The following is a 13,475-nucleotide window of genomic DNA, read 5'->3' as shown; positions in this document are numbered from 1 at the left end:
GAAGACATTGGTCTGTGTTCAGAGCAGGCCAGACCAGCTGAAGGACTGACTTGGGGGACTGAATACTAGGAAGGGGGGTGCTATTCCTTCATTAATCATTATGGGGCAAAGGAGAACCTTGGTTTAAAAGAAATCTAAAGAATAAATTGAAAATATGATTATTGTTCAAAACACTGGGGAGTGTAAATTTAAAACAAAATTAACCTATATTCTCACTATCCTGACATAAAACTTGTAAGCATTTTGATTCTATACAGGATTAAAATATGTGAATTCTTTTCACTTAAAAAAAAAAGGTCAATTTTACTATCTCAAGAGCATTTCTTCAAATAATGATACTCAGCAAACCTACTCAGCAAAAATGATACTTAACAAACCTTCAAGAATTTAAATGTATCTTGGGGCTGTATCCCGGCATCCCGGGCACATTCTTCCTTCTTTTCCTTCATCATTATTACTTTTTGTAAAAGTGTCTCTTCCCCCACCCCCAACTCCCACCCCTGCCCTCCTGTCCTTGTGTTTCGCAAGCATCTCAGGAAAGTTGCTCAATATATTTTTAAAACTTTTTATTTAATTTTTGTTAATTTCATACACAAGTACAATGTATTTGCGTTACAACCACCCATCCCTGCCTTCTCCCCACCCCGCTTTCTCCTGTCTTGTTCCTCAATCACCCTTCTTTCATACCCTTCTCCTAAGTTCTCTTCTTTTTAGAACATAATGCATCAAGTTTGATAAACCTTTCAGTGTTGATGCTGAGCCTGCCAAGGCCAACAATCTTCAAAATACAAATGCAGCATGGTTTTCCAAAAATCATCTCCAACAAGGACCTTTAGTTCATGTGTCTCAAATTCCATTAGAATATTAACTTTGCCTTTTGCCTTTTATCTCCCCCCTTGTTTTCCTTTGTCTTTTCCTCTGCTTCCTCATCTACAAGGATATTATTAACTGTAAGATGTAAATGTCCTTTCCATGTGTTCAGATTAACAAAAGCGTAACACTTGGACCTCCATTCTTGCTATTAGCAAACATGAGGTGGGTGGTTCTCAAGCAGTGAGCTGACCGGTCAAGAATCAAAAGAAGAGGAAGGTATCCGAGCTGTGAGCCATTTCTTCTGGGATGGGATGCACTAACCCTGCTGACAATAATGCTGTTTTTTTGTCCCCAACTCTCCATCCAATTCCTGTCTGAATGGAGTCAGCTTACCTGGTGGAATTTGAATTGTAGTCAAAACTAGACTCATGATTCTTTCTTCTTCCTGCTCTTTCCAGGACTCTGGGGCCTGGTCAACAATGCTGGCATCTGTGTCTTTGCTGTCAATGAGTGGCTGAAGAAGCAGGACTTTGCAAGTGTACTGGATGTGAACCTGTTGGGCATGATCGACGTGACTCTGAACATGCTGCCCTTAGTGAGGAAGGCGAGGGGCCGAGTGGTCAACGTTTCCAGCGCCATGGGCCGAGTTTCTTTTGTTGGTGGTGGTTACTGCATCTCTAAGTATGGTGTAGAGGTCTTCTCAGACTTGCTCAGGTATTAGATGGTTATGAGGTCCCATAGGGACCCTTCGGTGAGGTGTTTTAGTTGAAACCCTTGAGTGAGGTATTTTAATCGAAACCCTTGAGAACCCCTCAGGAACCATCTTTTCTTTCTGGTTTGGAAGACTCTCTTACCTTCTCCTCTCTGAGGAAGGTGGTCACTTGCTGGGAAACCATGCTCCATGCCTGTCAGGTGACTAAGGCCTGAGTTCACTGCTCTGGAGGCCTGCCCCATGGAAGCACCTGAGGCATCACTGGACTTGGCCAAGAGCATAGTTCCTCACCTTCTTTGATGCTCAGGTTGGGAATGCCCTGGGGTGTGAGCATCACACTCAGCCCTACTGCCTGGTGCTTATCAAGCTCTTGTTTAGAGTCCAAAATTCCCATACTCTGGCATAACAAAGAAAAATTTTGACCCTAATAAACAAACAAAAAACCCAACAGCAGCAACAACAAAAATCCCAACAGCCAAGAGATAGAAAGAAGAAAGAGAGAGTGTGGCCAAGACAGCAAGATAATTAGCAGTAGTGACTATGTTGTTTGTCAGATTTCTGAAGGGCTTTGTAACAGGGGTCTGAGGCAAGAGTTAAACATGTGAACAGGGCATCCTGGGTAATAAAACATTGACAGCCTGGGCCCAGTGTGACTGTTTACAGAGTGCCTTTAGTGCTGTGTCATCCTGGAGCAAAGGCCAGGTCAGCCCTGGCAGCCGTAGGGCTTGGCAGATTATTGCTGGTGACTTTTGGAGAGTCTGAGTGTTCTAACAGGCTTATATACCAAATTGATGACAGGCCAAACTGTAGCCTTTACCTTATACCTTATACCTTATACATTATACATCATTATACAGTGTACAGTGTACCTCTGCATTATACCTCTGTAGTGAACTGAGTTAGATTTCCTGCTAGCTGTGAGTCAAAATGGTGTCTAAATGTGGAGTACCATGACTGCTTTGACAGAGTAGCCCCTGAAGACATCTGGGGGAGCCAAGAAGGAACTGGCCGGAGATTTCCTTAGTCAGTAGTCAGTGAAGGTGGGGTCCAGGAGTAGGTGGGAACTGACTTACACAGGTCTAGTGAGCCCGTGTACACTGTACAGATGACCTACCTGTGTCATAGAACAGAACATCTAGATTTAGACCAGTGAGCCATATCTGCGTGACATTGGAGTGACATTCAAAAGCACAGAGACTACACCCTTGCCACAGGTTACATCCCCATCGGCTGCACATCCCAGACCCCAAAAAACTTCTGAACTTTTCTCTCCAGCAGCTCCTTGCATTGTCAATTGTATTATTTCCTCAGAAGGCCTCTGATGTCTTTGATCTTTGACCACTGTCTTACAGGAGGGAGATCTCTTATTTTGGGGTGAAGGTGGCTATCATAGAGCCTGGGGGGTTCAAGACCAATCTCTCCAACATGGAGAGGCTATCACACAACCTAGAGAAGGTGTGGGACCAGACCACCTCCGAGATCAAGGAGATCTATGGCAAGAAGTTTCTGGACTCCTGTAAGTGACCCGTGGGAACCAAAGGAAAGCCTCACCCACACCCCAGGTCTCCTGTGCTTTTCTGCTTCTGGTACAAATTCTGCCCCAGACTATTTTTCTTCATTAGTCCCCTTTTCTTGGGAGCCTATGGGATTCTGGTCGCATAAAGAGGTTCTGGGGGCTGGAGAGATGGCTCAGTGATTAAGAGCACTGGTTGCTCTTCCAGAAATCCTGAGTTCAATTCCCAGCAACCATATGGTGGCTCACAACCATCTGGAATGAGATCTGATGCCCTCTTCTGGTGTGTCTGAAGACAGCTACAGTGTACTCATATACATAAAATAAATCTAATATATATACATACATAATTCATAACATATATGTATATACACACATATATACATAATACATACATATACATACATACATACATACATAAGAGGTTCTGGCTTCTAGAATTCTGGTTTGTTTTTGTTTTTGTTTTTGTTTTCAAAACAGGGTTTCTCTGTATAACCCTGGCTGTCCTGGAACTCACTCTGTAGACCAGGCTGGCCTCAAACTCAGAAATCTGCCTGTCTCTGCCTCCCAAGTGCTGGGATTAAAGGCATGCACACAACTGCCTGGCTAGAACTCTGTTTTATCTGAACCTGTCATTATCTTAATGATGAATGTAAAGCCAGGGATGGAGTAGCCGACCACCACTTTCCACGAGCTTGGGTTTGTTCCCACCGTTAGGAGAGAGCCCCCAGCTATTCTGCCACATAGTTCTCTGACCCAGGCGGCTGAGTGGGCACAGCTCTTCCTTGAAGCTCTTGGTTTGGGCTGGGGCCCTTTCTGAGCAAGTGGGACAGGTTAGACTCAGGCATGGTTTCTGAGCATGGGAGACATGGAGTCTAGACAAGCCCTCTTGAGTTGGTCACTTAATAGTGGTGATGGGATGTGGTGTCTACTGAAATAATTTCTCATTCTACACAGATGTGAAAACACTGAACGCACTGTCGAACACATGCTCAAGGGACCTGTCTTTGGTGACTGACTGCATGGAGCATGCTCTGACTGCCTGTCACCCTCGCACCCGATACTCAGCTGGCTGGGATGCCAAGCTCTTCTACCTCCCCTTGAGCTACCTGCCCACCTTCCTGGCAGATGCCATATTCTTCTGGACCTCTATAAAGCCCGCCAAAGCCCTGTGAATTCGCACGTGTGTGCAGACTTGTGGCAGGTGGAGGAAGATAACGACAAGGGGCACCTTGTTCATCAGACTCATTAAAATAATTCTGCTCCCATACTACTCAGAACCAGTAAAGTTCAGAGGAAAGAGCCAAGGAATTCTGTCAAGGGGTACCGATACAAAGGGGCTGGCAATGTCCTGTGAATTAGGCAGTTTCCCTGGGCTTCATCATGGCCTATTGTGAGAATCCACAGACCTGCAGAGATTGTAAACACCTAGAACGCTAGAACGTGCTTTGCTTTTGGCCCCTTCCTCATGGTACACATGAGCCTGGCTACTCATGCCATCGTTCTAAAGAATCCACTTCATAATCACCTTTCTCCATGGTGTCAGGTGGGAGGGCCACCACCGGTACTCCACACCTTAATGCCAAGTCAGCAGGCTGTGGTTAGGAGGTTGTTTTGCTGGTGGGACAGAATCTGGCTAAGATAGAAAACAACAGCAACAACAACAATTTTTATATGTCTCAAAACCGTGGCTTTCTTTGGATTCTTTTAGTTTCAGAATAAAAGTTGAAACGATTACATTGTGGAGCACTGGGAGGCAGGGTTAGGAGAGAGGGGACTGCCCTGGGGAGGGCTAGCACAAGTGAGCTGGACTATTGCCTCTGCACCAGGTCAGCTCTTCCCACCAGAGGACATTGGCCATTGCTGTGATCATAAAAAGATAAGGAGCTCTAAGAATATGTTCTGGTAGGGTGTGGGAGAAGGGGGTTCCTCAGTGGGTCCGTGCCAAGGCATCCCTTCCCCCTGAGGGACCAGACACACACCGGTATAGAATAGTTTATTTGGGGCATGGGGAGGGGAGTTAAGAGAGGGTAGCAGAGGCAGAGAAAGGCAGAGAGAAGAAGAGAGTAGAGATGTAGAGAAAGAGATGAAGGGAATGGGGAGAGAAGGAAAGCAAGGGGATAAGACGCAAGGGAGAGAAGCAGGAGTAAGAGAGAGAGTGGCAAGCAGTCTCTTTTATAGTGCCAGGCCTACCTGGCCATTACCAGGTAACCATGGGGAGGAGCATACCAAGTAACTGTGGGAGTGGAGTTTAGACAGAATGCCAACAGCCATTGCTTCCCTCCCAGGATTTTGAAGTATCGTGGCTCACAGAATAAAGCAGAAGGATGGGCATCCAGGAGATGCCTGGGAGATACTGGCAGGACCCAGGTCCTGTTCTGCAGCCTCTCTAGCCGACCATCTCAACTTTATGTGTACCACTCCTTATGTCCTATGACCTCTGCTCCCCTCCTTTGCGGTTGAAGTCAGTGCCGTGTCTGGATCCTGGTCTTTCATTTTCTACTCAGCGTTTGCCGAGCTGGGTCAAAGAGGTTCTTGGACTTGTCTTGGCTTCTCAAGACCTTGCTCTTTATGTCTGTAGATTTGTGGTGACTCTCTCAAGTAATGGATAAGCAAAGAAAACATTTCTAGGAAGTGGCAGAGTCCTGATCTCAACCCCAAAGTCATTGTGAGCAACCTCTCCAATGTTCTAGTGTCTTCTCTAAGAATGAAAATGAAGACCATGTTATCGTCGATGAATCTAGTTTAAGCGTTACAGGATATTTGAATCCGTTTCCAGTTAGGGTGTGACTCAGCCCTTAGAGCACACTTTAATCCCTCTGGCTGGAATACAGACAAGCCCTTATACTCACCTTTAATCCCAAACAATGAAAGTAAATGTAGTTTGTAGAAAGAAGCACCCATGTTTGAAAGTGATGTCTAAATGTGTGGCAGACAAAGTGACAAATGAGAGATTTGATAGAATATGATACGCCCAACTCCCATGAGAAGAGAGAGGAAAGGGAAGCTACTTAATGGAGAGACAGACAGTATAGAAGAAGAGTGTGCAGAACAGGAAGACAGTAGAGTTCGTGGAGACAGTGCAGTAGAGTTGAGAGGAGGAGTGGAACAGCACAGAGAGGGAGAAGGAGGTAGTTTTACTGGGACAGTTGTAGAAAGACATTGCGGGGGGGGGGGGGGAGTGACAGAGACAGAGAGAGACACACACAGAGAGTCAGAGACAGAGGCAGAGAAGGAGAGAGAGAGAGACAAAGAGAGACACAGAGACAGAGGCAGAGAAAGAGAGAGAGAGAGAGAGACAGAGACAGAGACAGAGACAGAGGCAGAAAGAGACACAGAGAGAAAGAGAGAGACAGAGAACAGAATGAGGAGCCAGAAGACTAGAAACAGATTGACAGAGATAGTTTGAGGCCAAACAGAGCAATTCAGAAGCCCAGAGACACCAGATGGAATCAGTCAGCTTAGAGAGGGGTTTGAGCCAGAACAGCTGAGTTGAACCAGCCAGCCAGTTTAGTAAGTGTCAGGGGCTGAAAACATTCTAGGTCTAGATTAGACTGTACAGATGCTAGCAATTTCTAGGACTAGGCATAGGTCAGCAGACTGAGGCAGTAAGCCTCGGAGATGGCCCATTACAACAGGCAAGTAAGAGGTACTTTTACACTGGAGAAAATAGAAATTGAGACCCTGTGTTACAGGGCCATTCATTTTGTTCATTTTATAATCTTACTTGTTTTGGTGTTGAGACAGAATCTGGGTGTAAGAGTCTGGCTGACTTTGACTTTCTTATCTTCTTGCCCCAGCCTCTGGTGGTTGGCATCACTGATAGAAATCACCACACCCAACTTAGCTTGTCATTGGTTAGGTTTTTGTTTGTGTTCGATTTTTTGAGATGGGGTTTCTCTGTGCAGCCCTGGCTGTCTTGGAACTCACTATATTATATAGATTAGGCTGGCCTCGAACTCAGAGATCTGCCTGCCTCTGCCACCTGAGTATTTGGATCAAAGGTGTGCACCACCTCCTTGTGTGCTACCGTCTTGTGTGCTGCCACTGCCTGGCTATTTGTTCATATGCTTGTGTTTGAGACAGTGCCTCTCATTAGATGACTGCTCACCAGGAGGGTATGCTGCCTGACTAGCAAGCCCCAAAGTCTGTTCATCCCCACTTCACCAGATTTAAAAGAGCAGGAGCTACAGTTCTCTTAGGTTCTTTAATCTGGAGGTTGCAATCAGGTTTTTATTCTTGGGCAGCCAGTAGTTTACTTACTCAGCCATCTTCCTAGCCTCTCCCTCCTCCTCCTCCTCCTCCTCTTCCTCTTCTTCCTCCTCCTTCTCCTCCTCTTCTTCTTCCTCTTCCTCTTCTTCCTCCTCCTTCTCCTCCTCCTCCTCTTCCTCTTCTTCTTCCTCCTCCTCCTCCTCCTCTTCTTCCCCCTCCTCCTCCTCCTCCTCTTCCTCTTCTTCCTCCTCCTTCTCCTCTTCCTCCTTCTCCTTTTCTCCTCCTCTCCTGTAACCCCTACTGACCTGTTCCCACCACCTTCCATGTTGGCCTCTAGGTGGCGCCCTTCCTCCTCCTCCCTCTCCTCCTCCTCAGGAGCTACCTTATTTATTCCCTTTCTTGTGGTTGACCTCTGTGAGATGTATGCCTTATTAAGTCCCAACCTTTAAACCAGTGGGGAGAGAATGACCCTTTCCCAGGGGTAGCCTAAGACCACTGGAAAACACAGTTACATTACAATTCATAATTACAGCTATGTACATAATTACAAAAAATAGCAAAATTAGAGTTACGAAGTAGCAGTAAAAATGATTTTATGGTTGGAGGGTCACCACAGCATGAAGAACTGTATTGAAGGGCTACAGTGTTAGGAAGGTTGAGAATCACTAGTGTAGACCTTCAGCTATTAGAGCACAAATGTCCCTTCATTTCTGGGACCCCAGTTAAGACTGAGTAGGGGCTGCATGTGATCATATTGAGAAATGACTTGACAATGGGCCTGTTTTCACCCTTTGGAGCACTGACTCTAGGCTCCAACCCTTCCTGGATGAAGAAGAAAGGATGGATTGGGCGGGGTGACTGCCTTTTGGGAGAGAGTGCTTCTCCTTGGTCTGAGGTGGACTCCTGATCCCAGGAGATGGCTCAGTTCCCATCTGCCTCAGCAGCCCAGAGCAGCCCAGAGAGCAGAAGAGCTGCAGTGTTGGACACACACAGGGTCTGGCCTAGAGTGGGACCAGCCCACCATACCCAGTACAGGGAAGAACAGCTGGGCACTGTCATTGGGCTTGTGTGAGAATCTCAGGAGGGATTCATGGACTGAGGGGAACTCCATGAATCAGGGAGGTGTCTCTGAGGCTTTCTCTTCAGTCCTGTGGCTTCTGTAATAAAGTCCCATCCAGTTTCCTATTCTCTCTGACTTTATCCAGAAATTCCAGGAGTTCTGGCCTGGTGGGCAAAGAATTTGGTGAGTGACAAACAGAAACAACACAAGGGAGTGTGGAATCTGAGTGTAATTGTGCAAAGTAAAATCAAGCTTATATAGTATACAGAAACAGGGCAAATGACAGAAGTCACATAGGCAGGAGACAGCCACATCAAGGTCAGTGAGAACATATAGCCAGGTGCAAAGTGGAAGAGCAATGGTGTCCTTCCTCCTGGGCTATTTTGGTTGTCCCAAGATAAATTCTCTGTGTCTGTCTGAGGTAAGCAGCTGGAGGTCATATTGTAGCAGTCCTTGAGAATAACCTTGGCTATGACATAGATAATTAGTGACAGAAGCCCTACAACTTCTCTCTGGCTAGTAAAGCAATTCTGCCTTGAGTGGGACTGCTCCAATAATTAGTGCCTGACTGCTATCTCTAACTCTGGAGACACCCTGTCTGGTAAGGCAGCTTCCTTGTAAAAATTCCAAGCTAATTACAGCCAGGAAATAAATTAGGATCATTGAAACACTGTGGAGGCCAGGAAATAATGTTTAATCTCAGTTTAGCTAATAATGAATCATTTCTTAGGGCACCTTTATGCCTGAATAAAGAAAGCACGCAGAACTCTCCACAGGCTCTTGCAGAGACCAATCTGGAACACATCAGAGCTAGGAGATGCCAGCGATTGAATACCCCAAGAGACTGGGTCTCTTTGAAGCTGTATGCCTCAGATCTGTGGTAGGGCCTTCAAGCCTGACATGCAGATTCTACTGGAATAGATGAGTGCTGTGTGGCATTTCTCCCTTCCTTAATATTTTTTAGATGAAGTTCCAGAATATCCCATCTCATTGTGCTTGGGATCTCAGAAGAGCTTTAAAGACAAATGGAAGCACAATAATCACTATTAAAAGAATGCCAATAATAATAGTGAACAAGACTATATACTGAACCCAGTCCAAGGGATTCAATGTGCTTAGATTGTTTTTTAAATCACTCATCAATGTTCTAAATGTATCTAAATGACTTTTGTTGTTTTGTTTTGTTTTGGTTTTTTTGGTTTTTTTCAAGACAGGGTTTCTCTGTGTAGCCTTGGCTGTCCTGGAACTCACTCTGTAGACCAGGCTGGCCTCAAACTCAGAAATCCGCCTGCCTCTGCCTCCCAAGTGCTGGGATTAAAGGCATGAGCCACCTCCGCCCCGCATGACTTTTGTTAATATCTGAAATTTCTGCCTTTAATATTGTGAGAAATATCTGCTTTACTAGCCAGAGAGAAGTTGTAGGGCTTCTGTCACCAATTATCTATGTCATAGCCAAGGTTATTCTCAAGGACTGCTAGAATACGTCCTCCAGCTGCTTGCCTCAGACAGACCCAGAGAATTTATCTTGGGGCATTTACACTCCCTGTAAATGGGCCTTAGTTTTTTCCCAATCCATAGTTGAGTTATAGGGTAATGGTGTGACACAAATATACTGAAATGAGGTATGACACTTAGTAGCTAGTCTAACTTTTATATTCGATACATATTGGCCCATGACTAATACCACTTCCTCCAAAGCATTGATCTTTGTCTCCTATTTTTATTCAATATATATTGCTCTGCAAGGCTATGGAAATATTCTTAAGCATATCATTGACAAAATAAGCAGTATGCAACTGCTGAACTGGGGCTGTGGTAGATAATGCAAATGAGGTTAAAACTGCAATTAAAGCAGTAATTCCTAAAATGAGAGCTGCAACAAACCTCTTAGGTCTAATAAACTCATTTAATCTCTTTAAAGTTTGTATTCTTGAATTATCAAACCAAGGGACATTTTTTAATTCCACAGGCAACAGAACATAAGTAAGTGTCTTTAGCAAAGTCATAACTGTAGATTCCTAATTAAGCTAGGATCTACACAATTAGTTAATTGACAAGAAGTACAATGAACAAGAAAGGATTTTCTTAGGTTAGTAATATTAATTTTAGCAAAGCTGCCAAGAAATACACCATACGGGTAAGAGACACAAGCCTTCACTGTGATAGGAGAGCTAGTTTGAGTTTTAGATCTCTTTAGCAAAATCATATTTGTAGCTGTAAGTCCAAATAGTTCTAGTTGGACAGCAGTAGCACTAGCGGTTCCCGTTGCAGTTTGTGGTGGATGTAGCTTCTCCATTTCTGCTGTCAGCATCTGCTTTCCCTGTTCTTCTCACTCCTCTTCTTGTTAGAGGCAGGGCCGGTTGGACCAGTCTGCCTTGGATCCAGATGGAGGACTCTATATTCTGTGGAAAGAACACACACCCTCTCTTCTTGAGGTGATTAAAACATCTGGGCCTTTTTAAGGCTCCAGTTAAAAGATTATTTCATTTTACCTAGGTATAAATATGCCTGGTTATAGGATGCCATGGATTTTTCAGAGAGCTCTTTGGCATCTAAATTTTTTTAAAATAAAAAGCATGATTAAAATAATGTGCACAGGGATATAATTCTCTCCCTTTTCTGTTTAAAAGCTAAACTTTTCAGAGTGCAATGTGTACGTTTAACAATTACTTGTCTCTGAGAAAATTAAGAAATCCTAGTAATATGGGCAACATTAATTTGTTGACAAAACTTTTCAAATGTTCGACTGTAACAGTCAGTTTTATAGTCTGTTCTAATTTAATTAGGAACACCAAGCTTAGAAAATTAATGTAGGCAATGATTACATTTTTTGTTGCTTTTCCTGTTAAGGCAATTGTAACTAGAAAGTCTGAAAAGGTATCAATAGTTACATGTGCATATTCTATTTTTATTTTTCACAATCAGAAATATTCTTTAAAAATACCAAATTATTATCACAAGCCATTAACTATTTCAATGATGTAAAGAATAAGGTTATATGGCCAATTGTTCTTATGTAAGATTTATAATCTGCCTGGTATATAAATCTGTTGTGGCATTGTCTTAAGGGTCTTGTCCAAGCAGTTTAAGATATCTTGAGGTGTTTTTAAATATTTAAAGACAGTTTCCTAAAGGAACAGTACTTTTTCTTTTCTTAACTTTAGTGTATAAGCATGAACAATTGTAACATTTGAGAATTAGTAATATCTAAAAAGGAACAACTTTAAGCAATTGTAAACTCTGAGATATATATATATATATATATATGTTATCAGCAAGTAAAAGTTTGATTTTAGCACTTTAAAAACAGTGACTATAGCACGTAGTTCAATTATTTGTGTCAAACATGTGATCCAGTCACATATATTTTTCTCCCACAGAAGGGTTGTAAATGTATTTTTATCATTGGATGTATACATAAATTTATAGGAAATATAAAAGCATGTATTTAAGCAAATTTTAACAATCTGCCTTTTGGATAATTATCAATTTTGTCTAAAAATCTTTACTATGTAATAGGCCAAATATCAATTAATATTTTGCAATAACCAATTTAATTGCTGTTTGAAGCAAGAAATATAGATGTCTCATTAAGTTTCTTAAGACATTTTTTCTAAAATACCCTTATGACTTTATCATATAATTTTTTATTAATATCACAGTAACTTCAATAGTAGGATGTTAAAACTTTACTTTGAATATGAAAAAAAGATGAATTTATATTAATGCTCTCTACATCTGTAGGGGGAAGAGACTGGCAGCAGGTAGGGTCTCCTGCAGGCAGGTGAACTGGTTGAACTAGTTTGTAGCCAGTTGCAAATGAACCCTGGTGCTGTTGACCAGAGAGCATCAGGCCTGGAATTCTCAGCCACATGAAAGAAACTGTCTCTAAGGACACAGGAATCTCACCAAAGGGAAAAGTTTTAAAACAAGAGACAGTGAAAAACTGAATGTTTTTCATCTTCAAGGATATCATAAGGGTAGCTTTGAAATCTATTTTCCTTTAGTTTTGATCTCTCTTTTTCTCATGCCATTTATATAACTCAGAAATCTGTCTGTCTGCCTCTCAAGTATTAGGATTAAAGGTGTGTGCTACCTCCATCTGGCCGGGTTCTTGTCTGACTATTCTCACCTGTTTTTAAAATGAGCAGCGTTCCACCTTTATGGAACTGTTTCCCAAGGGATTTTTGTAATCTCATGTGTCTTAGCCCCTCCATAGCCAGAACATGTAATTTTACTCTCCCTGGGAACATATTCCGTTTTCATAGGTACTTAGAGGCGCTGAATTTTCATCTCTTCATTGTTGCAGCATGGGCAGTTTTCTGTACTACAGCTGGTGAGGCGTCTAGGCATGACTCTGACTGTCCCATGACATCGAGGTTACTCACCAATAACTGATAAACTTATCAGTGGGTCTGCGGCGCCCTAGTGAGAGACTATTTCTTGCCTGAAAAAAAGGGGAAAAAGAAAAAGAAAAGAAAATGAGCTTATCTGGCCAGAGCCCCAAGTTGAGCGCCATCTATCACAGACTGAGTTGTTGGGTGATTAGAGTTCTGGCCTAGTGGGCAAAGAATTTGACGAGTGACAAACAGAAACAACACAAGAGAGTGCTGAATCTGAGTGTAATTGTACAAAGTAAAACCAAGGTTATATAGTATATAAAAACAGGACAAATGACAGAAGTCACATAGGCAGGAGATAGCCACATCAAGGTCAGTGAAACATATAGCCAGGTACAAAGCAGAAGAGCAGTGGTGTCCTTCCTCTTGGGCTATTTTGGTAGTTCCAAGGTAAATTCCCTGGGTTTGTCTGAGGCAAGCAGCTAGAAGTCGTATTCTAGTAGTCCTTGAGAATATCCTTGGCTGTAACATAGATAATTAGTGACAGAAGCCCTACCACTTCTCTCTGGTTAGTAAAACAATTCTGCCTTGAGTGGGACTGCTCTGATAATTAGTGCCTGACTGCTATCTCTAACTCTGGAAACACCCTGTCTGGTAAGGCAGCTTCCTTGTAAAAATTCCAAGCTAATTACAGCTAAGAAATCAATTAGGAATATTGAAACACTGTGGAGGCCAGGAAATAATGTTTCATCTCAGTTTAACTAATGATGAATAATTTCTTAGGGCACCTTTGTGCCTGAATTAAAAAAAAAAAAAAAAAAAAAA

At 43.0% G+C, this 13,475-nt stretch overlaps 1 protein-coding gene across 1 annotated transcript in view; it reads left to right on the top strand.

The window, feature by feature from the left end:
- Positions 1 to 4,775, top strand: part of LOC116076149 (17-beta-hydroxysteroid dehydrogenase type 6) — a 125,638-nt gene extending 120,863 nt beyond the window's left edge. Inside the window, exons 2-4 of the mRNA XM_031349779.1 lie at positions 1,272 to 1,527; positions 2,878 to 3,041; positions 3,996 to 4,775. Coding sequence (XP_031205639.1) covers positions 1,272 to 1,527; positions 2,878 to 3,041; positions 3,996 to 4,213 — 638 coding nt within the window. The 3' untranslated portion in view covers positions 4,214 to 4,775. The remainder of the gene's footprint in view (positions 1 to 1,271; positions 1,528 to 2,877; positions 3,042 to 3,995) is intronic.
- The last annotated feature ends 8,700 nt before the right edge of the window (positions 4,776 to 13,475 follow it).

The sequence above is a fragment of the Mastomys coucha genome, unplaced genomic scaffold (genome assembly GCF_008632895.1).
Source record: "Mastomys coucha isolate ucsf_1 unplaced genomic scaffold, UCSF_Mcou_1 pScaffold4, whole genome shotgun sequence".
In the NCBI taxonomy this organism is placed as follows: Eukaryota; Metazoa; Chordata; class Mammalia; order Rodentia; family Muridae; genus Mastomys; species Mastomys coucha.
This window is presented reverse-complemented; position numbering and strand designations above follow the sequence as displayed.